The sequence below is a fragment of the Thalia democratica genome, chromosome 4, assembly GCF_965202585.1.
Source record: "Thalia democratica chromosome 4, ktThaDemo2.hap1.1, whole genome shotgun sequence".
NCBI classification, from domain to species: Eukaryota; Metazoa; Chordata; class Thaliacea; order Salpida; family Salpidae; genus Thalia; species Thalia democratica.
The window spans coordinates 66,689,716-66,715,466 of NC_139168.1; the positions used below are offsets into that span (position 1 = coordinate 66,689,716).

The 25,751-nt window shown below is 25.5% G+C and overlaps 1 protein-coding gene across 1 annotated transcript; it reads right to left on the reverse strand.

The window, feature by feature from the left end:
• Nucleotides 1–1,273: 1,273 nt before the first annotated feature.
• On the reverse strand, nucleotides 1,274–10,318 carry LOC145833604 (sialin-like). The gene is made up of 11 exons (XM_082940758.1): nucleotides 10,279–10,318; nucleotides 5,711–5,904; nucleotides 5,208–5,317; nucleotides 4,877–5,006; nucleotides 4,292–4,475; nucleotides 3,946–4,061; nucleotides 3,637–3,795; nucleotides 3,055–3,187; nucleotides 2,178–2,325; nucleotides 1,787–1,880; nucleotides 1,274–1,438 (listed from the first exon to the last, which is right to left on the reverse strand). The coding sequence occupies exons 1-11, from the start codon at nucleotides 10,316–10,318 to the stop codon at nucleotides 1,274–1,276; spliced, it is 1,473 nt and encodes a 490-aa protein (XP_082796884.1).
• Between the last annotated feature and the right edge of the window lie 15,433 nt (nucleotides 10,319–25,751).

The following is a 25,751-nucleotide window of genomic DNA, read 5'->3' on the forward strand; positions in this document are numbered from 1 at the left end:
TTTATAATTAATTGTTTTCTAAAAGTTAAAAGAACACAAATTAAAAAATAGTTTGTTTTAATGTACAAGTCTTACAATTACAATATTTTGAACGAGAAATTTAATAAGTGAATTTCCACATGCATAACATATGATACTAGTTGAATAATGGAGGCCCGCTACTAGCGTAAATCGGCAATGTGTATTGTAAAAAATACAAAATACGCTGCAGTAAAAGTCAAGATATAAGAAAAGAAAAGATATGATAAGAGATAAGAACTATATAAATTGACGTTAAAGGGTTTTAAATGGGCTTAAGATTGAAACACTAAAACAGGTAAAATTACATTATCACAATCGTTAAAGCAATGAATGAAAAACAAATGTCTTAAAATTTTCTTAAGATATTAGCAGTTTATCTACCAAAGTTTAAGTGTTTTCTAAAACAATGTTAAAAATAAGCTTCTACCTTAAATTGTAAAATAACTCTAAACAAAAAGTTGCTAAATTTTACCAGAATTAAAATATGAAGTCGTACTTAATAAAACAAAGCATAATAAACGTAAATTAAGCTGAAATCACAAAACGGCGAAATGGTAAGAAAATAATAAAAATTGCAAGTGTAAAAAGTGTCGTCTCAAAACAACTTCATGATCAACTAATCTTGCATGATTTTTTAACGAGTAATTAATTATAAACTTGACCTGTTAACAAAGATTGTTATAGTTTAGGTAAATGTTTTTAACATAAAAACTTTGATAACTAATTGGTAGGTAAATTATAAAGAGTTTTGTATAGAACTTCAGTTTATAATTATACAAGGTTTTAAAAGTTTACCAAATTTGATTGGATAAAATAATAGCATAACATAACACCATACTGAGCAGGTACTGAATACATATTTGTAGATTTTAACTAAGTTGAATATTTACTCGGCTTAAATAGAAGAATGTTTTATATACACTTTTAAAAAATTTCTATCTTGATATTTACAGTAGAGCTATATTTACTAATTATGTTTCAATTTAAATAGTTTTGAAAACGATACACAAACTGTTTTAGTTTTAAACATTTATAACAATAAATCATAAATTGATAGAGTTTTAGTATTTTCTTTTGTTACCAGTTTTAGCTAAAAGCTTGATTTTTTATTAAACTCAATTTTTTTGTTAGTTTAAAAACCAAACAAATTTTATGGTAAACCAGTATTATAAAAAATTTTTTATAAAAAACGCTCGTTAAAAAGCTTTTTGTTTTATTTGTAGCTGAAATTGAATTAAATTTTAAGATTCAATCATTCTGCAACATAAGCTGGATTACAGTTTTCGTTTCCGATGCAGGTTTTAGTTTTATTCCATTTCTGTTCATCGCCAGAACCAAACAAAATAAATGTTATTGATCCGAAGGCGTATATTGCCGCTGAAATGAAGAATATAACTCGCCATTGTTCCTTGGTGTTCTGTTGTGTAAAACAAATGTAAATGTTTTGTTCATTTTTAATGATCTGACTACTAACATGAATTTTAATCACTTGTCATATTTTTTAATTAAACACTTAATTTCAAACGTAATCTATAATAAGCTATATGTATTTAATCATTATTTTATCTTATTATGACATAATTAAAAAATAAATGGAACAAAGTGTTTAAAAGCTGAGGTTTTAAAAAATGTCTATGCAAAAAAGAAACAGATCAAAACTCTCAAAAAACAAAAAAACTAAGCATTTCAAAACAATTTTTAAATCTTAACACATTACTGCTTCAAAATATCACAAAACAATTTATTTTATCAAAAAATAACTCACAGCTTTGTCTGTCATTATTCCAACCGTAATCGGCGCCACAAACCCAGATATATTGGAAAATGTGTTCGCAATTCCCAAAACTATTCCACAATACCTTTTTTTAATTCGGTATTTTTGAACTCAGTTTCAGCATAAGTAGATAAGAAAACAGATGTTAAACCACTAATAAAAACTACATTAAATACATACTTTACAAAAAAAAATGTTTCAAGTTTTGATGCAATGCAATCCGTTTTGTGTTGACAAGAAAACTTTATACAAAACTTGTTAGAGCTGTACTATACTTGATAATGTTAAATTTAAAATTTATTGTCTACAACTAGCATTACATATAATACATTTAAAATTCTTCAGCTGCTATGTTAAAAACATTATATTAATATAAAATAACTTTGAAGACAAATCAACAGCGTTGACGAAACATCCGGAAAAGCACATTGTGTTGACTCCAAGAGATAAACAGAGCATCATTACAGCTATTGAAGGGTTGCAATCCACATATCCAGTGATTACCAAAAATACTCCTGCTCCTACTTGACCTGAGTGTTTGTTACGAGTGTTTTGAATGAATATCAGCAATTTAAAGTAAAGTAATACATGTTATACGAAAAAAATAAATGAGAGGCTTGTATACTTTAAAATTTCTTAACAGTCATAAAAGTCATTGCTGGTAATTATTAGTGTTAAAAATAGTAGTCTAGGGCAGGGTTTCTTAAAAATTGCACGGTATCGCACTCTTTAGAGATACTTTGGCTATCAGGAGACAATAATTAGGAAGGGGTAAAAAAACTTACTAGTGGAGGACAATATTTAAAAAAGATAGGCGATTATTTCTCAAACCTTTGCCGAGCGGACGATTATAAAAATGAGATTAAGAAGCCCTGGTCTTGGAAATTTCGAGTATACAGTATCATACCTGATTTGGTTTGAAGTAAAACAAACTATGGAATAAAATCCCTTTAATATTTCATTTATAAGTTCGTTTTTTATTAAACTCTTTATTTACACTGTTACCGAAATACGAGCACTAGTAGCAATAGAGTAACTACTTGTGTAACATATAAAACTTAAAAAAAAAAAAGCTAAAAACAGTACAAGAGAGTGGTACCAAAAAGACAAGTTTTGATTAGTTGCTATCTTTATGTGTTTGTTAATCAGTAAATCTTATCAAAATGTTTGTAAAGTTGAATAACCAACGTACTATTTTATAAAAATTATAAGCCTACAACAATCTCACTATAAATCTAAACGATTTGTTAAAAATTCACCAGTCGTGTTGAAAACCTTTCTAGCTTGATTTGTTGTCAAGTATTTTTTCGCTCGCAAATAATCAGCAATGTATGAAAAGAGATTTGATAAAATAAGCATTACTAAGTAAGGAAGTGAAGCAATAAATCCAGTCTGTAAACATATTATCTGTAGCTTTGTGTAAAAAATAGCTTAATAATTTCAATACTTATGCAAACATGTGTAGAATATTAAACTAAGTTTGGAGTAAAGTTTTTAGAATAAAATTAAAATTTATTTTATTTTAATATCAAATTATGGCTTTAATGTTTATATTGGTTTTGAAATTGATTATAGTTCTTAAAACTTATCAATAGACTGTTGACTGACAAGATTTTGTTTACAGCAATCTACACTTTAAGAATCTGTTAAGCCAGTAGAATTAACTTATATGTAAACACTTTATAAGGTTATTCGATAATGCAAAAACTAGCTTGTTAAACATCGAAAATAAATAAAAGCTACAAAGTAAAATGATTTATCAAAAAACTTAAGCAAACAAAAGTTTTTTGTAAACAATCTGTTAAAACATTCAAAAAACACAAAAAACTTAAACAATAAACTTGTGAAATATTGAATCCAAGTATATCTTTAAGAAAAGTTGGAAGAAAGGTTAAAAGCATTTCCCCTCCCCATGAGTGCGCTACGTGAGCTGCTACTAAAGCCCAAACAGGCTGACTTGTCAATATATCTTTCCATGGACTTTTATCATTTTGTGTCACCTGATTTAATAACAGCTATTAATGTGCAAAAAAACTAAACGATTGTTATGAAAATTTACGATTAACCATAAACATAAGTTGTTAAAATATATCATAAATACTCATAGTTTTAACACATAAAATCAAAATATATGTACTTTATAACTTTACCTGTGGCACAGTCAACTTGATGAATTCTAGCTCCTCTTTTGAAATCTTAGGATGTTTTTCTGGATGGTTGTGAGAATATTTTTGCCAAAAAAGTCCCCAAATCACTCCAAAAACACCTAAAGTTAAATTAACTTAACGAGTTGTTTTAGTACTACTTCAAGCTAATTAAAACCATGAATAATTAGCAAACATAAACAGATTGGCTGAAGATCTAGTGAAACCCGAGCTCAAGTAATATAACCAAAATTTCAGCGAACACATTCCACTGTGTAACATAAAGGTGATCGACTAATCTTCAATCAATCTACTTACAGATCAACTTAATATAAACTTCTCTTTTACCAACCGAAAACGTAGAACACCGAAGGCCACCCTCCAAAACGATCCGATGAGCAAATCACTCCCGAAAGAGGCTGAGAGAACATTTTTCCAAATGTACCTCCTACGAAGGATATGGTCATTAGGAGACTTCTCTCAACCGGAGGCGCCCACCTACCCCACATTGTATTTAATCCTGGCCAGTACACTCCCTTTGATGGTAACAAAAATATATTAATATGTAACTAAAAGAAGTTGTCAATGTAAGAACCTTTAAACAGCAAACATACTTTGTAAGCTCAGTTTCATACATGCCTTGTAGTAGGTATGTAAGACATAATACATTTGCTTCAAAGAGTTGAAATAGACATTATATGCCCTAAAGAGAAATTATGTAAAAAAGTATCCTCAGCTTTTATATTTACGCTAGTGTATTGTTTTTTTTTAACGCTGACTTGTAGTAAGTCAATATACTATTTTGTATAAAGTTTTTTTGTTAATGATATAATACCACATTAATAATCGTGTTCTTAGATAAAGACTGTACAAATAGTAGAAAAACAGCAAATACAATTTAAGCTGAGCTTCATTTAAACATACAACTTTTACTTACTTGAGCTAACCCTTGTACGATTCTTACAACTACAAAGAACTCAAAACTGGTTCTAGCAGCTACAGGAGATATTAGGGTCATTGCTGTAGATATTAAATTACCAACACCAAGTACTACCTTCATACCATACCTATATAAAACTTTTTTATTAAGAACAAAATAACATGTTTAAAAACATATATATAAGTTTGCCATACTTTATTCTTATATTTTAACTTAACATTTTATATGATTACAGTATAGGTGTTTTAAATAGTGTGATAAACTTAAAACACCCTACTGGGATGCAAAAGTAACAAAAATATAATTCTACCCCTGATATAAAACAAACCTTCCAGCTAAATATCCTCCTGGCAGTTGAGATGCCATGTAACCGTAATAAAAAGCCCCTAAAACCAAACCTTCTTGGGTTTTGGACCAATTGAACTCACCTTCATTATCCTTAAAAATATAGGTTTTTTTTCTAAACCATCGATAAAATATTTGTCTTTGCATTCAAAATGTTGATGGCTTATAATGTTTATCGAAACTAAGTTTAATAAAACAAAAATCTGATATTTGTTTGTAAGCAGTAAGTTTTACTTTAATTTTTAATTAGTACTCCTAAAGTTTAATATGTTTAGAAAACTACTTAAACAAATTTAGTATACAACATTACATAAAATACTATTACCAATTTTAAGTATTGTTTAGCTTATGAAAAAAAAAAGTTTTTTCTTTAGTAAGTGTTTTGATATATTTTAAGTATTTAGTGTCAATAAAAGTTCAACTTGTTTAGTTTTGCAAAGAGCTAGGCATATGTAATAAACACGCAAAAACTTTAAGAACACAAACCTCCTGTCTTGAGATATCAACTTCAGCTAGACCACAGGAATTATTTGATACAGTATTTTTCTCTTGTATATGGTTTGTTGAGTTCACCATTGATAATATTGCTACACTGAGTGCTATTCTTTGAGCGTAAACGTTCGCAAGACCAAAAAAGGCCAAGTAAGCGAGACAGAACCTTGTAGAAGCCCATTTCCCAGCTAAAAAACAAATCTTTTTTTAAACAGCTCGACAAAAAGTACGATTGTGCATACAAATTAGGTAAAATGCTTAAATATATCATTTTTCAAAATAAAAATATATCGAAGTTGTAATAATTTAGAAAGAATAAATAAACGAATTATATGCTAATTATAAATAAATGTATACAATTACTTGAGACATACACTTTTAGACTATAGGTTAAAATTATAAAAAAAATACTTCTAGTTTTCAATTTTGAGTTTACACTTTTTACATAATTAACATTGTCTATTATAAAGCGAAACATTTTTAGTTTATACGTTAAGCTTGAAAGATTTATACTAAATGAACTTCTATCTTATACAAAACTGTTTTTTTTTTCTTTCCATTTCACAGTTACTATTTGCATAGATTACAGTAAGGATTTTTGTATTTTATTCAAACTGTTTAAAAAATCAATAACAGAGAGTCTATCAAAAATTTTACTGTATGTCTTTCTAAACAGTACTACAAAACAGTATATATTGTTATTTACTTAACTAGACTTGAAAAACAAATTTATACTGAACAATATAAAACAGATCTCAAAAGCCAGTTTATAAGTTAAAAAAAAACGTCAGTTTAAGTAGTATCTAAAAAAATTGGAAACAATAATTCAATAACAAAACTCGGATATCTGATATAAAAATAGATTTAAAACTAGTAAATTTTTAATAACTGTAAAATCTAATTATTAACTATTTAATAAAAACGTCAAATTCATTACTGATAAAATAAATAAAATAGCAATGCGGTAAAAATCAAGATAATCTATGTTTAAAAAAATAAATAAACAAATAAACATTGATTTTTATCAATTATACCTTCTTTAGGAGGTTTTTGTAGAAATTCTTTTCTACTACTTGACTTTTTTTGAAATGAAATAGTAGTATCAGTCATACCACAACTTTTAAAATAATTAAAAAAAGTTAAGACCTAAAAGTTTAAAAAAAAAAAGAATGATAATGATTATCCTGAAAACTCTCTAGTTAACTATTTTTTAGGTTTATTATAGCAGTTTTCTAAAAACTTTAACAATTTAAGTATTAAAAAGTACAAATAAATAATGAAAAGAAAATATTTTACAGTTTGTGTAATATTAATGTGCTCTGTTCTTTTTACAGTACACTTTTGTACATTATTAAATTTTAAATCACATAGAAACATTTATTAAATAAAAAATATTAAAATATATTAAAGTTAGAAAGTAGCCTTTTAGTTTCACTTGTAAGTAATTTAATTTTTTAAGTTGTAATAAAATAACTTTATAGTTCATTCGTAACTGTGGTAAGGTTATTTTAATAAATATAAAACTATTTTCCACTGACCTCTTAATTAAAATAACTAACTAAAACTAATTTTTTTTTTTTCAAATCGAAAAATAAAGCTACTTTTTCTTTTTTGTTTATAAGTTGTAACTGGTGATGTTAATAATCTTCATCTATACTTAAAATTAAGTTTTTATAAACGATTCTTAACGAACAATAGCAAACAATTCTGAGTTTAAGTAAACTAGAATTACTGCAAAAGCATTTAACATTATTTTAAACTAATAACATCTGAACACAAATATGTACAGATTGCTTTAGTTATGCCTTAGGGTACAAATCAACTTAAGATTTCAAATTGTCAGGTAAACTTTTGTGCATTAGACATTTATTTGGAAGTTATGATCAATTGATTATTTTAAAGTGTTTCTTGCTGTGTCGTAATCATTTCTCGATTTTCAAATTCGTAATTTTTACATTCTTCCGCTAGTTAGCGCTACAATCAGCTGAAATTACTTATTTCAAGGCAACGTTAAGCTTAATAGCGGTCAGCTTGCGCGCTAAGCGCGGCTCAAGTCTGTTAATACTTATCTTTTAATTAGTTTTTCTTGTACTATTAATTGCTGTTTTTGTACAATGTTTATTCATTATTAAAGTTCTTTAACCTCGCAAACGTCTTATTAATATAATCATAATTTTTTTTTAAACAAGTAAGTTGTATTAGATTTATAAGGCTCATATTCTTTAGTTTTAGTTGATCTAGTAACAAAGTATTAGTTATGTGTAGGCTTCAAGATAATGTAGAACGTTATCGTCAGTTATAAACCAGGCCGATATTATTTATTTATTACTTATATTGTTTAGTAAATTGATTACCCGGCAAGAGAACTTTAAAGTTTCCAGCAAAGCGTAAATCCCTACAGTTTAAGTATTATTTAAAGTTTTGAAAAATAACTTTTTTTTGTGATTTTTTGAAAAACAATAAACTCAAATACAAATTTTACTTAAAAATACTATTATTCAGTCCTACCTTAATATAAGCTTATTACAGATAAAATATTTCAACTTTAAGTTCAAACAACGTTGAGAAATGTAAAGCTTTTATTTCTTTTGCTGTTAAACTTTTTCCGCAAATAACTTTTTATCAAATATAAGCGTTGCAGTTTGCAATTTGATTTTTTTTCTAAACCTTTCAAAAACATATGTTAAATTTGATCTTAGCTAAAGTTTTACGACCATAAATAATAAAGCATTTCAAAATGATTTTGAATATCAAATTGGCAAAATTAACAAGTAATATTTTTGGTAAAATAGCTTTTTCGTCTTATAATAAGCTCGTGAATTGCCGTTAAATTAACTAAATTAAATGAAAATATATTATGTTATAAAACGGCATGTTTTCTGTGCTATGAACTCAGCACTAAAGCGCATAAGGATTTGGTCTAAAACCTTTTGGTTATCGAGTCGTACACCACATGCTTTTACAATTTCTAACAAGCGAATATAAATTAGTTGTTAATATCTTAAGTTTTGAACCTTAAGAAATAAAACAAACAACAATGTAAAAGAAAAAAAAACGAAAATTAACTAAGTAAAGTATTAACTTGGAGAAGTTTAACTAAATAAGTACTCAAAAATTTGTCAAATAAAACAAAAACCTTAGCTTAAAATAAAAAACTTAAAAAAAAGAAAAGCAAATGTTTTTAATAGTAGAAGATTAACTTCAACTTAACATATAAAACAAAACAAAAAGCCCTAATAGTTAAATAGAAATACTAAAATAATCGGTGTCAACATATTTATAGAAGGTTAAAATTAAACAAGCTGAAATATGCTAATAATTTATTTGTTCATTTTTTGTTAAATACAGTGATTGAAACAGTAAAAATGAAAAAAAAAATTATTAATATGCTTAAAAAACTTTTTTTTACATTTTAAAGACAAAACCATAAACTAAACTTAACTTTTTTTTATAAAAAACTAATAATAAGTACTGTAACATTTACACACTATGTACTTTATTATTTAAAAAATGTTAATAATAAATATTAATAATAGCAACAGAAACTTTTATTATATTTTAAAACTCTGTATTTTATATAATTATTTTCAACCCTTAAAATGTAACTATAAAAAAGCAAACCATATTGTAAAACATAAAAAAACTTTTTAGATTTTTTCAGAATAATCGATTAAGCTATACAACTAAGTTTATATGAAACAGTAATCTCAGCTTACTATACCTACATATTTAACTATCTGTAAAAATTATTACTCTTGTTAACAAGTTCATTTATGTAAAAAACATATTAAGTTAACAAGTTCAAGACCTTAGAAACATGTTTATTAAAAGGCTATTGTACACAACATTAGCTTTTGACGTATAAAACTATTTTGTTTCTATAGCAAAACAAGTATGTATAAGACTTTTTTACACCATGAGTTTGCTTATCAATTAACAAATTCTGTATTCTAAAATATTAATATTTAAGAAGTAATGTTTAAACTAAACTTTAGTCTCGGTTTCGGTATAATCTTACATGTTAAAAAAAAAATTAAATGTTATTTTTTGTAATGATTGTTCATTTTTCGTTTAAAGACAAAGCTTATTTTTTATGCAAAATTTATTTTAATAACTACTGTACTATTTGATCAGTAATAGCTGTATAAGATTATTTTACCAATTAAAAGTTAACTATCTAACACTGTAGATTTGATTCTATTAAAATTACTAATTTTATTGTATTAAAATACTACGTTGTACTTCATAAGGTGTCTAATTAACTAAACGAACTTTGTAAGATTTTATGTGTATTGGACAAGACGTTAAAAGGTATCCTTGGTGTGCGAGCCGATAACCGAAAGGTTCTTCGTGCACCAGGTCCTAGGAACAAGTATTTTGAGCTCCTTTTTTATCGTTCAATAAAGTAAAATATTATGAAATAACTTATATTTAAGTCAAAAAATTAAAATTAAAAGAAGCCTGCAACAAAACACTTTATAAAAATATTTATTACAAATAACAGTTTGCACTTCAGAAGACAACTTGTTAACACAAAACATCAGTTTTCAAATCGTAAAAACAATCCAAATCCCTCAAAATATATTCCTGTGAAGATGTCATTATAAAGCACATTACTTATAACTAAAAATGCTACTCAATAAAAAATTTATAGAAAAATTTATTACAAAACACACTTGCACTTATAAACTAAAGCAAAACATTTCAAATCAAAAACGAGTTCCTGCGAGATCCCTTGACGCGTTCCTGCGAGAAAACTCAAAATCTCTTTGCTCTCCTCCTCCTCCTCTCCTTGATGATCTTGGCGATGTCGTAGACGAACGAGAGGAAGTCGGCCTTCTCCAGGTGGCGCGCTATGTGCACGAACCCCGCTCCCCGGTGGCACGACGGGACCTTTGAAACAATTTCAAATAACCAGAAATAAATTCAAAAAGAGGCTTTAATAATTTTGCTTAAATTTATAAAGTTTCAAACGCGTTACATATTTATTTTCGTGAGCGAAAGTGTTGACAAAATTTAACGATATACACTCTTTATTGAAGTAGGCATTAGTTCGGTGAACAAATAAGTTTTTACAACTATAATCAAATGAAAAAAACAAGACCACATTTATTTCTGTTGTATTTTTGTTAACAATACCTCATTGTGCGTGACGTAGATCAACTCGTCTCCCTCTTGCATGTAGTTCTGCACTCTACTGGTACCCCAGCCCTCTCCTTTGAAATAGAATGCATAAGTTTGAAGTGTTTTTGAAATAAACAATTTTGTGCGCGAACACGTACTGCTTTGTGATAGCATAATGCATTAAAATAGTTTAAATTAAGATTTTTAGACTAGCTGTTGATTAATTAATACGAGGAAAATTTTAAACTCAGGTTGTTTTATATTTAAATTGTCGGTATTTAAATACATAATTTTTAATTTTAAATACATACAGTTTTTTTATATGAGTTTAGAATTTTTTAAAGCTGCTAAAGTAGCGAATAACTTAAAATAAAGAATTTAATTTCATAGCTAACTACGGTTGTGTAATATATTTCAAAGCAACTTGTGGACCTGTGCTGACAAACTTATTAATTTCTCAAGTTTTTGCTGCAACTAATACTTTTTGATAAACACTTACAATATTTAGAAACAGTTTAAGCACTAAAAAACCTATAAAAACCATTTTATATAAAGAACTAACAGAATAGTGCACAACCTTTCTGATTTTAAAACTTGTATTATATTAATTTAAAGAAACTTTTGTACTTGAGCAGAAAATATTTACTTAAATCTCAAAATTTTGATAGTACCTAAATTTTGAAAACCGTTAAACATCTAAAAAACTTTTAAAACTAAACTCTATATATAGTTTTATTATGGTGCATGCTATTTACACCTTAAAGTCAATACAGCACTCATTCAAAACAACTTTAGTACCTGCGCGAAAGAATACGAAAAATAAACGTATTTATATCTGACCAATTATTGCTTTCGCTTGAGAATTCTTATCAAAAAAACCTTCAATTATTAATAGATTTAATAAGTGAGCTTATTTGTTTTGTTCATTAAATTTTTATTTTTTATCAAAAAAAAGTTTTACTTCCGCAGAAGAGCACGAATATCCTCTTTTCTCCATGGTACCTCTGTTCCTTGCAACTGTGGAAATACCAACACCTCATATTTCCAATGCAAGTGTTCACATTGTTGTCCTTACAATGCAAGATAGTGTCCAGGTACTGGCGAATGGGGTCCATGATGCCGTCCGACTCACCATCATTCGTCGTGTCCTCGAAATACACCTCGAATTTTTTGGTCATTACGGATTTGAACATTGACATTGTGGAGGTTTAAGTGAGTGTTGTTAAATAAAGTTAAAAAAATCTGTCAGTGAAAAATTTCGATGGCTTTTTTGAAAAAAGGTCTTTGGATTGTATAGAAAATAACAAATTAATTTTGTTATGCAATGACTTTTGTCATAAAAATGTTCTAGCCTTATCTAGTACTAAACAGGTTTCTTACTATTTTCTAGAATTCATTTACTTTTGCTTAAAAGTTACAATTTCAAAAAGATTAAAAATTTTCGGTGTTGTTTATTTAGAATAGTCACTAACAGTTATGTTACTTACTCTATCTAAAATATATGTAATTATAAAAACACAAAATCTTGTAAAAAGATAACGCTAAAATAAAATTAGCTGAATGTTAATGCACCAAGTTTTTATTGTAATAATGAATACTCAGTACATGAATCATTTCAAGTAAGTAATAAAAAGTTTCTTAATTATTCATAGAAATTATAGTTATTATTTTATATGGTAAATAAAATCTTAATAATATCAAAAGTACACTGATTCAAGAATTATATTTGTATTTAATATATCCTTAACTGATTCGTATAACGATTATCTTTACTATAGAGTATAGATAACCTTTATACTAATCAGTTAAGGATATGTTGAGAACATAAATAATTCCTGCACTTTTGTATCAAATTTGAGTTTATTTTTAATAATAGTAATTCTGAATAAATCAAACACATTAAAGAATACTGTAGATAAATAATATTAGATGCTTGAATAGTTTTATCTAACATCTAATAAGTGATCCTTAATTAATAAGCTATTAGCATTGTTAATTTTCTGTAACTAATTTCAAACAGAAAATTAAAATATTATCTCTATGTTGGAGAAAAAAACACCGAAATAAAACTTTTTAAACTAATTTTTAAACTCTATAAGTTTGAGCAAAGTAGAAGGCGTTAAAGTTTTTATCAATAATGTTAAGATTAGAAATAATAACATAACTTGCATTTTTGTCATTATTTTAATGCAAACTTTGTACATACGTTATTAAAAGCTTATATATTGTATTACAATTAAGTTTCAATTTATATTTGGAAACTAATGCTTCACATGTTATATGCTGAATTTAATTGTTAATATTACTTAAAAATAGGCAAAGTTTAAGTTGTAGTTTTATTTTCTTTAAAGTATTTTAAAACATAATACACAGGGTTGCTAAACTTTTTTAGCAAGTTTTCTCCACGTTTTCAAATTTCTTCCAGGTTCTTAAAATTACACGTCTTAGGGTATATTTGAAGTTTTAAATAAAGTGTAAGGTAAAAAACTGTGTCAAGTAGTATAACACCATTAAAAAGATACTGTAAAGCTACTTTAAGTGTGTATTTATATATATATATATATAATTTGATGATCACAAACAAAATTATCTATTGACAGATTTTTTGTTTCAAATCAAAATTTTACTACTTAGCATGTAAAAGTTGTTTATTTTTCCAGGTATTTTGTATTTTAATTGTTTTTAGCCTAAATTGTCAAATTCCAGGTTTTTTGAGAACTCCAGTTTTTTTTTTGCAACTCTGTACCTCTATATTTTATTACTTTTTAACATTTTATTATAAGTCTACTTCAAAGAAAAGTATAAAGTTCTTTATATTCATGAAAACTTTATTTAAAACAAAATTAATCAAATTAAAAATAATTTTTGAAGCTTGTTTAAGACTTTTACTGTGTTGGAAAAATCTTCAAAGTGAATGAACAATTAAGTACTCACCACCTATAACAAACTACGACACAAAATTTAAACTTTAAAAGTAGCAAGCCAAAAACAAACAAAACATCTGTAAGCAGTTTGGGTGTAATAAAAACTTAGTTTTAGCATATTTCCCAAATAACCACATAAAAAATAAAAAACTAGAAAAAATAATTAAAATCAAGTTATAAAGCATATCATACACATATATTTATTTAATTGGTTCGATTTTTATTTATTCTAATTTTAAAGTGAGCTCTATTAATATTAAAAATAAAAGTTTACCATGAAACATTTATTTAAAATATCAAAAAGTTTATTTAAAACTTTTTTGATGTTAAAACTTGCTCTATTAGTAAACTTCTAAAAAAAGATAATTCATACAAATGAAAATAGATCAATTTAAATTGGAAAACATTTAGTTTTCATAGGGTTTAAGTCTACGGAAATTTACCATTACCAGCACTTCAACGTCTTTAACTAGTTTTATAAGATTTGTAACATGCTTGCTACAAGGATAAAACATTTCTAAATGTGAATTATAAAACACTTTATTCTATATAATTAACGTTTCTGAAACTTTTATGGGTTTTTAAAAATTGCCACTTAAATCAGGTCTGCACAAAATTTTATAAAGAAAACTTTAAATTAGAAAGAACAAAAATCAGTTTAGCTATGTAAGAAAACTTAACTGAGAATTTTAAAACACTAAAGGTCAGTTTATTCTTACTGCCCTCTAAAAAGCAGTAGTATTCTATAATATTTCAGGTTCTTAATCATTAATAAAATTCTTTAAAACTATTTACATTTATTCTAAAATAATAAAAACAATAACATTTGAAAAATAATTTAGTTGTATTATAACACATCTAACAAAAAAAATTCTTATTTCAAAAGGTTTGTAAAAATGTACTTTTTTTGCTCCTTAAATCCGACTTAAAAACTCTAACTGTTGAACCAAAAATTTACACTTTCAATGTTTATTATGAAAATTAGCTTTTATATACAGGTAACAATTTTCTTTAGCATAAATAAGAATTGTCACTTACTTAGTTTTAAAGTTAACTATCACTTAGTTCAAGGTACGGATTAAATGTAGTGTTTAAAAAAACATTGTGTATTATCAATCATAATAATTATTACAAAACCACTTCAACTCAAGATTCATAATATATTAAAAGACTCAAGCATCATATTTTATTTATAGATTAACTTAAATTTATAAAATAAAGTAAAACAATTAAGGTTAACTACTAGTGTAAAGATTAATTGTTTAACAATACTTTGAATCGTTAAAAAAAAAATTATCTAAAGTAACAAATTATTATTTTTTTTACACTTTAACAATGTCTGTTTAAAGTAAAACTATTGTTATTTTTAATCAATTTTTTGTAGCACAACATATAAAATTATTTATAGTTATGAAAAATATACGTTTTCTGTTAGGGGTAGTATTGAACAGTTGTTTGTACTCAATCTAGAAGCTACAGTTGTAAACTATTATTAGTTTAATTTAAAGCAAATTTTGATTGCTTAGATATTTTTATTTTTATTTACAGTAGCTATAACACTTTTTAGAGATTATTTTTGTATGTATGTAATAGTTAGTTTGAAATTTAAAAATTCAGGTTATAAATATTCTAATATAGTTGTACTACAATTCTATAATTATTATTTAACTATAATCATACTAAACAATTCAGAAACAAAATATAACACTTTTTAAAATTTTGTGATATATAATGAAGATTGTTTGAAAAAATTTAAAGTACTATCTACTGGCAATTTCAATTGAGTTTAAACAATTTTTTTACTTTATAACATTAAATTACTTAAAAACAAATTAGAGCTTTTGTATAATCTGATTATTTTTTACAACTACAGACTAAAAGATTGTATATATAACGTAAAAATACTTATTTAATTTTTTTCAGTTATAAAAGTTCTATGCACAATAAGTTCAAAACTTCTACTTATTTTAATAATACTTTGTGAAAGTAGTTAACTTTGTTATTTATTTTTACTTTTGTGCTTATGTTTAGTTATTTCTTAGTTTCTGAAATACTTCATTTTAATAATATTCTGTGGAAATATTTAACTTTATTATAATAAAAATATATAGTTGTGATTTTTGTGCACAGTACTTATTATTTTATTACTCTATACACTTAAAAAATGTTCTACTAACATTTTTTAATTAAAACATCAAAACTTAAGATATATTTCAAAATGATTCTATCTTAAAACTAAATGCCTTAGATCTAGAAGTACTGTTAATAAAAATTAGTTTCTATAATAAACTAGCTTTATGTTATTAAAAAATTCAAGAAAAAATTATATATTTTGTACACGTTTCCAAAGTTTGCCAAGAACAAAGGCAAACTGGTATATTAAAATTTTGATTTAATCAAACTGTGATCAATAATACCATAGTTCAAAAATTCTCTCGTGTATAAATCCACTTTAATGTTTGTATACAAAACATGAAGCGTCATACTCGGGTAACTTTGTACTTTAGGCTCATTTCCTTATTGTCAACTGTGTACTCAAGTATATTTCATTGTCAGATCAACTACGGTATTAAACTCGTTTAGTTACGCGTATTTGTCGAGAACTCAATGTGCGCTGACTCGCGAGAGGTTAATGTACTAAATAAACAATTGTTTGTTTAAACTTTATAAAGTTTCATAAGTTTGCTCACAAAATATTTGTAGCTATGCTTTGAAAGTGCTTTTAAACTTTTTATAAAAACAGTAGCCCATCTTGAATCAATTTACATTGCGCTCACTGCAAATGTACGTAATTAAACATGAGGTAGCAGACTACTGCTAAATATCTTGAAAATTGAAATTTATGGTACATTGAGGTACAATTAAATGTTTATCCATCAATTAAGAAACATACTTTTACAAAGGCTGTTTTAAGCATGCAAGTTTAAGTTTGTTTGGTTACAACTCATATTTAAATGAAAAATGATTTTTTTTTGTATGATTCAATCGTAAACCATGGTTTCCCAAACTTTGTTTCAAAAGGACCCCTTTAGAGAAACTAAAAAGCTATGGGCCTCTCCGAAAAGATTTTTCAAATAACTACCATTATAGACTGTCTATGACTATTTTTTGCTCTTTATCATTAGTTCCAGAGTATTTAGTGTAAGTTTCAATTTACATCATTGTGGCTTCCCCTTATCGGGTTTGTGTCCCCTAAATTAACTAAATTTTTTTCATATTCTAAGTTTAAAAACTCCTACTAAGAACGCCTAAGACCATTTTTATTTATTTTTTGCTCCTCATCATCAACTCCAGAATATCTAATGTAAGTTTCAATTTATAACATCATGGCCTCCCCTTTGGCCTCTTTGCTGCTCATGGCCCTCTAAGTTTCTATAATGGCTCCAGAGGGGGCCATTTAGCCAAGTTTGGGACACTTCGTTCTAAACAATGAAAGTCAAATATAACTGTAAGTTGATAAATTGTAAGAATGTCTTAATGAGGTTAACACCGTCTGTAAAACTGTTAATTATTTTTAAGTCTCTGATAATAGTGTTTTAAATTATTTAAAAAACTAAGATTATTATAAAAGCACGTGATAAGTTTAGTTTACCTTTAAATGAACAATTCTTAAAACTGCATAGAAACTAATAACAAGCTAATTTTCGTAGTTTTAGTGAATGACTCACTTACGAATAGTTTTTTTTGTCATAACTTTTAAGTGATTATATAAGAACTTGTAGACTAGTTGACAAATGTAACAATAACCAACATTTTTATGTTAAGATACTTAATAAAAATGTTGAAAACAAAATAACTCTGTACTTAGAAATAGCAGATTAAAATTTACATTTCCATTTAAATATGAAGAAAGTTTAGTCAAAGCACTGTTCAGACTAGTAAAAGTTAGATAAAGTTCTAAATATTTACCAAAATATTATTTCAAATAAGCTGCAAATTGTTTTAAGGATACAAAATGTGTTAACATATTTATACACATATATATAAAACTGTAATTTGTTATGAAATGTTATTTCAATTTAATAGTAGGATGTACGACTATTCAAATTCTGAAAATTAAAAAGTTATTGTTAGTAATCTCAATTAATGAAGGTTTTTCAAACTTTTCTTTAACCGTTATAATTTCATTGATGAAACCTTATTACTTCTTTTAAAAATATTTTTTAAATTTGTTTTTTGATGTAACATTATTAATTTTTTTTAATAATTTTTTTTTATAATTTTTAATATTTGTTTAAACTTAAAATGTCATGTAGTACGAAAAACTGATAATAAGTGGAAAAATCATATGTCACTTTTTAAGATCAATTGTAGTTTTACAATGTTATAACAAGAGCCTTCTAAAGCCTTTATTTTCTTTGCTTGTTAAAGTTCATGTTTGTACATATATAATATGTATTAAATAGTACACAAAAAATCAACAATTTGTAAGCAAAAAATATGCATCAAAAACTATAATGTACTAGATTTAAAAACAAACTTAATTTTAGCATGAAAAACATATAATAGTTTATAAATAAAATCACTACAAACTGTATATAAACTTATAATAGCAATGTACTAACTTGAGTTTGTTTCGCAATTAATTCAGATTAACTTGTTGAAATCCTATTAAAAAATCATCTCAACCATTACAAAAAACTTGTTACTAAATACTTTATTAGTTTTTACTTTATGAAAACTAAAAGCTGTTTAAACACAGCTTTTAATAGTTATTAAAATTTACTGTGTTTATAGATTATCTACCAGTAAGCAAAGTGGTTATTATTGAACATAATTAATTTTGGTTAAGTTTTAAATATCACTGTTATAGTTGGAGTTTTTTAATTAAAACAAATAGTAGCTGATTATCTCAAGTGTTTCATATGCACAAAAGTGTATAAACCGGTTATAATACGTGCATAAAACGTGCATAATACTTTAATAATTGAAAGTATTTACATTATTTGTAGTTTAACAGAAATAAACGCTTAACTTTAAATACTAATAATAGTAAAAATTAAAAATAAATTTAGAATTTATAATTAGAAAAAACAATCTATTTATAAATAAATAACTAAACTAAAATGTTTATATTTCAACCTTATTAAATTTTTACTTGTTATCATAACTTAGTCTAAAGTTACCTGAAATATTTTTACTTCACAAAAACACTACTATCAAATATTGCGTCAATTTAGTCAATATAATACATATGATAAAAATAGTTGTTCAACTTTTACGGGTTTTTGTTTTTTATTATACAGCTGATTTTGTTTCTATCTTTAGGTTTATTTTAAGTTGTAAGTTAAGATTGTACCAAATTTATGTATTTGTAAATAAAAGTATAGTTAACAGTATTTATTTTAACTTAGTATTTTGTTTATTAAGTTATGTTATTTACTACAATAAATTATTCACTAATGTAATAAGTAAATGCTTATTATTGTTGTTTCATAACAAATTTGGTGATTTTTTTAATTAATAAAAATGTTTATATGTTAATGTTGTATGTTGTTTATACTACATTAATTTATTTATGAAAATTGAAATAGTTATTACAAAATTAAACATTTTACTTAAATCATAAGTAAATTATTCTATACAGTTCTACAATTTAATGTAAACATTTTTATGTTATATACTAAACTTATGTAGATATAACATTGAACAACAAAATTTGAATTAACCTGTAAATACTATTATACAGTGAACCATTTATATCTTTTATTATTTTGATTTGTTGAAATCAAATTTAAATTTGAATCATATTAAATGCACACTTTGTGCAATTGTTTTTATGTAAATACATAATTTAAAAAACGTAAATCGAATTAAGTCAAGAATAAGTAACTCTAGCTAGACACGTAAGTTATTAGTAACTTTAATAAAGTTGTAATGTCAAATAATAAAAGCAAAAACAGAGGCTTGTTTTACAGAAGTTTAAACTTAAAGAACTCTTCAAAACAATAAATAAAACTATGAATTGAGCACGTAACATTTTTTTATAAAAAGAATTTCATTGAACAACTTAATGTTTACTAAATTTTTGTTTTACATACATAAGTTTTCATTTAAAAATTGTAAAAGTTAATTAGTAGAAGTTAAAAAACTTAAAACCTACTTGTTTGAAATACAATAATTATTAAAATGATATATATTTTTTTCTTTTTACAGTTGAATAACATTAAACCTAAACTAAATTTATGAAAACTAGATTTTAAGCTGCCTAACTACTTATACAAATAAGATTGTTGTACTTAAGCTGCAGGAAAATGGAAGTAATAACTTTAAAAGATTAACATACAATAATTATTACTTGGCAACTTAGATTTTCTCAAACTTAAAAACAGATAAATAATAACAAGGTTTTATTCCTGATTGAGAAAAAAAGTCGTTAGTTAGAAAACAATACGTTTATTCTTCGGAGGGGATCGCACCTGCGAACTTTTGCACAAATATTGAAAGTCGTCCTTTAACTGTTTATTATGTTTCCAGGTAATAGAAGATAATGAATATATTGATGTATGTATTTGAATAATTAGATGTCTTTGAAACAATCTAAATTAAATTTGTCAAACTTCAGAATCTTTATTATTGTTATGAACACTAGTACTTTTATGTTAACATACTTACAACTCGAAAAAAAAAACACCATAACAATAAGTTTTGAAATATATATATACATACCGAAAAAACAACTGTGTTGCAACATAGATCTGTTCCGCTACTTTCCGAAGCTTTTTCAAAACATTGTAGAATTTATTAAATTAAAATGACTAAAAGAAAAAAGTTGCTCGAACCATATGGTGTAAATAAACCTTAAGTACACCTTAGCAAAAAGGAGTAAACTGTAAATTAAAAACATTAATTTTTCGGTAAATCTTCACCAAACAAATAAAAAAAACTTTTACTTAATTTAAAACGTACAAAACTTTAGATCATATGCTGTCATTTTATTTGAAAACCTAGACATACTTTTAAGTTAATTTGTTGTTTGTTGTATTTAAAATGGATGTGCATTCTTCTTTATATATAAACAAAATATCTAACTTAAAAATTATTTCAGTAATGTAGAAGCTTATAATATAAGAATTAAAAAAAATAATAATAAAAATATCATCAATAACTAAAAACTTATCTATCTAAAAAGCTAAAGTTTTATATAATCTGGCGAGTCTTAAAGGTTTTGAAAAAATTGTGGAGCTTTGGAACTACTGTAAAAAAGAAAAGATGTTAAATGTATAAGTTTAAAATTTAATACTTACTTCAGATCTTTTTACATGAAAAAACACACAGATCTAGATCAAGTTGTAGAAAAAAAAAACCTGTGTTTTATAAAAAACACCAAAAAAAATTAGAAGTAGAAAAATATTTTGAATACCAGTTTTATACGTTGTCGTCAAGTAAAAAAAAATAATTTAAAAAATCAATTAAACACTAGACAAACAAAATAAAGTTTAGGTATTTTAAATACCAGCTTAACTGTAAGTATTACTTTTTTAAGATTTTGTTGTAGGTTACTTTAGTCTAGACTAGGGTTTCCCAAAGTGGGCGGTACCGCCCCTCTGGGGCGATTTTAGCAAATTGGAGGGTAAAAGAGGGGGGGGGCAATTTTAAAATTTTGAAATTTACACTAGATATATTTGAGTTGCAGACGAAGAGCAGAAAAAAAAGGTCTTAGGTGTCTTTATTATAGTTTTGAAACTTAAACTAGATGTTCTTGAGTTGCTGATGAAGAGCGAAAAAAAGGTCTAAGGTTTTTAAATGGTAGTTTCGTCGGAGGAGGTAATAGCCTTTTTAATATCTTCAAAGGGGGCAGTTTGAAAAAAAAGTTTTGGAAACCCTTGTTTAGACCTAATAATTTCAGCTCAACGGTCTAATATAACTACTACTTAGTATATTTTATTCTAGAGTGGAAAAATTTTGTTGTATATATTTTGCAGGCAAGATTTATCATAAGATTCTCAGGAGGCCGCGTTATTAAATGATAAACATTAAATTAAAGTGTTTCTAAAAGAATATTTATCTGTACTGAAAATATTATAAAAAGTACAGCTAAATTTATTTGTTTTGTACAATTTGTTTTCAAACTTTCAGTTACATGTTGGGTTAAAGATTTCTGCCCAACGGTCTGAATCTGGTCCGCTAACCTTAAGTCGTTCACTCGTACTCCAAATAATAACAACAGACAGGAAAATAATTTTGCTTACTAAAAACACAAAACTGTCAAGTTATGACAATAAAACAAACACAAAACAGGTTGATAAATTTTTAGAATGCTTCATTTTTATATATCAAACGACAAATTAAATGGTAGAAATTTATTTATAAAGTTATGTAGTTTAAGATTGTCAGTGTAGCAAAACATCTTATAAGTATATTAGTGTTATTAATTTTTTTGGGCCTAAAGTGTAAAAAAGGGTTAGTTTAATATCTAATGCCTTGTACTTTATTTTTTAGGTTAATGAACTTGTTCTTATTATGTTGTGTTAAACTTCATGTCAATTTTATGAAAAGGCAATGCTTTATATACTCAAGTGTAAAGTTTTTATCTTAAAAATACTTTTCAGTGCAATTGACAAAACAACTATTAACATTTCGACAGCTCTGTTTAATATAAATAATTGACATTTGAATATTTATTACTCAACTAACATTTTCTTTTGCCAAAAATTACTAAAACTGTTTAATTCTTTTAACTATGATGTACAAGATCCACCCTATGAATCTTAATTTCAAAAATATATCTCGATCCGGATCCGGCCCAAATTTAGCTAGGATCCAACTAATTAAAAAAATATTTTATTTTCCTATTGAAGAAGCTGTCTATATGTTGATATTACAACGATCAAACTATATTTGTAACAAAATTTGTTTCTAAAAAAACGCAATTTGCTGTCAAGTATAAAACTATAGCAAATATATGTCCCTGTACAAGTTTTAATTGATGTATAATATAGATTTATTATGCCTTATCTCGTAGCTTAAAAAAGAAAAAAGTTAAAGAAATTCCAAAAAGTAAGTTTAGTATTTGCTTTTTGTTTGACTTGCTAACTTCTTTTCATGAAAAAACAACAATTTATTGTATAAGGTTTAAAATAAACGCGTGTACCTTATATTAATGTTGTGTTTTAAGTTTTAATTATTGTTTAATACCTAATTAAATCACTTTTCAACATTTATTTAGTATTATACATCAGAGTCTTATCTTGTTGTTTTGCTGGAGGGCTAGTTGTTGCAGCAGCATTTTCACATAGCAGCTTCAACATGTTTGACATAAACTTTAACAACTCGCTTTATTTTTGTTTAACTGATAAAAATATTTGTTGCTACAGATAAAACTATGAAAAAGAAGGCATAAGTTTATAAAATACAATTATTACACTGAAATTTTATTAAAACACACAATACTTCATGCTGAACTCAAGTTTTAAAAGCAGGAAAAGAATTTATAAATCTTAATTACTAACACAGCTTGTACTAATAGGATACTTGTTAAACCACAATCGCAGCAATAGCAAGTACTAAAAATAACGTCAGGTAAAAGTTGACATGATGTAATCAGCGATCAAAAAATCACAAATAGTTTACCTGACTTGATTTCATTGTTCTCAAAAGAAACTGATAGGTTAGATAATGGCGAAGTACGGTCCGTGTATTGAATCTATCAGAAACGTCAGGTGTGCGACGTATTTACTAATTTAGAAATACCTATCAAGCATCTACCTTTTTCATAAAAAATTTGCTATCAATTCAATTTACCGTACACCGTTGTACTTAAAAACTATTAATTTAATACAATTGTGCGTAAAAACTTTAAAAAAATATTTTGTTCAGTTTTCCAAAATTGTGCGATGTTTGTTTTTTAAAATACCCGGCTTGTAAAAAGCTTTAAAGTAAATCTAGCCCATCGACTAGAAAGATTTCTACTAACTATTATACATATGAAACTTATGTCCTCGACAGGACGTTTTAACGTATCAAAGTATTTAAACTGAAAATTATTTTTTGTACACTAGGTACTAAGACCGAATAAGTTGAGATCTTTCTTGTCGTTGAATAAACATTAGCTACTAATAAAAAAAGATATTATTGAGGTTTAATTTAGTATCAAATTTTTGAACATTTTAAAGTAACTAGATCGGGATCTGCGGGACCTTAATTAAAAAAAAACTCAGATCGGATCCGGATTCAAATATTGAATATTTGGTGGGCTACTACTTTCAAACCTTTTAAAATAAGTAATTCTTAAATACTTCACTTTTAAGGCAAGTGTAACTTTGACTTTAAAAGTTTGTGTATCTATAAAGGTAAAGTTTTTAGGTGAATTAAAAGTTAAGTTTATTCAACGCTAATAAAAAATATTCCATTTGATGTATGTAAAAAAATCAGAGGTAAAACCTTTTTAGTAGCTTGAATTTTTATTGTAAAAAAATAGGGTGAAGTTAACTTTGTATGAAGACCTATAAATTTCAAAAAAAAACTGTGTATCTTCTGAATTAATTTGTCTTGACATTAAGCACCTTAACCAATAGTTTTGCTGAATAAAAAATTGATTTGCAAAGTTTAATTGTTTAATAATATTTTTAACGAAAAAAATATTGTTTTAAATAAAGTGAAATATGAAATTTTAAACTTTATAAATTCACGAGGAATAGAAGTTTAAAATAAAAATAGCTTTAAAAAAAATAAAATATGTAAATAAGATTGTCGTTTTTTAGACACTAACTTGTAGTGTTAGTACTTAAACACACAATGTCTTTAATTCAAATACTTTTCAAAATCACCGAAATACAATTCTATAATGTGCTTAATACAACTTTTAAGTTTGATTTAATAGTTAAAAATATGTTTTTAATTTTATCAAACTTTGTATTGTTATAGAATAGAGTGTGTTTACAAAATACCTTATTAATTTAAGTAAGCTAAAAACTGCATAAATTTAAATATATATTTCTAAAATCAGTACATAAATTTATGTAATAAAACTTTTTTATTACTTATTAGTTTAAAATAACTTGTAGGATTTTTTTTATACTAAAATTATCAGACGTTAATAAAAAAAAAAACGATTTTAAGCTTAATATTTGTTACAATGGTTTTTACTGTTATTTACATTTTTTTAAAGATATCATACATAAATGTTACCGTTAACAGTTTTAATTTTAAATATTTTTAAACTAGATCCTCGTTAAATCATTAAAACTTTTTAAACTTCTAAAAAAGATGTTCAAAATATTCGGTGTTAGGACTTGGTTTACAAAAAAACCTTTTGATTGCTTGTAATTATTTTAATCTCACAGCTTTTCATACAAATAATTTTTTTTTAAATACTTGTAATAATTCGAATCTAAATGTTGATCTTAATAATGTTTAATTTGTTGTTTTTTTACCAGTTCTATTTATAATCGCCAATTTGTGTACAAAACAGCTGTCTTTTAACATAGAGTACCAAATTGTATATAAACTTTATAAATGTAATAGTATAATGATATTTAAAATAACTAGAAAGTGGTTTATTAGTTTTATAGTAGTTTTTAAGCAACGTATTACTACTTTAAAAAGCATAATGTATAAAAAATAATTAACGGTTTTTAATTTACTGAAATTAAATTATTTGTTGTAGTTGTAATATTTTTTTCTTAGTTAAAAAAAATCTATTTAAGGGGTGTTTCAAACACTTGATAGTTTCCCACAACCATAGAAAAATATACTATCTGTACCACTGGTTATAACTTTTAAAATAAGCTACAGTTAGTAACAAAAAACTAATTTTTATAGATATTTGAAAAAAAGTACTAACATTAAATATAAAACTTAAAATAAAACTTGTACTGCAGCTGTGAAATCAATTTTACTTGTATGCAAACACTTTTTAAAAAACTAATTAATACAAATAAACTTCAAAGGTAAAAAATTATACTATTTTGCTAATTGTATTTCTTTATTTTTCAGACCTAAAAGGACTGTTATAACGTCCTGAAAGGACGTCTTGTTAAGTATTA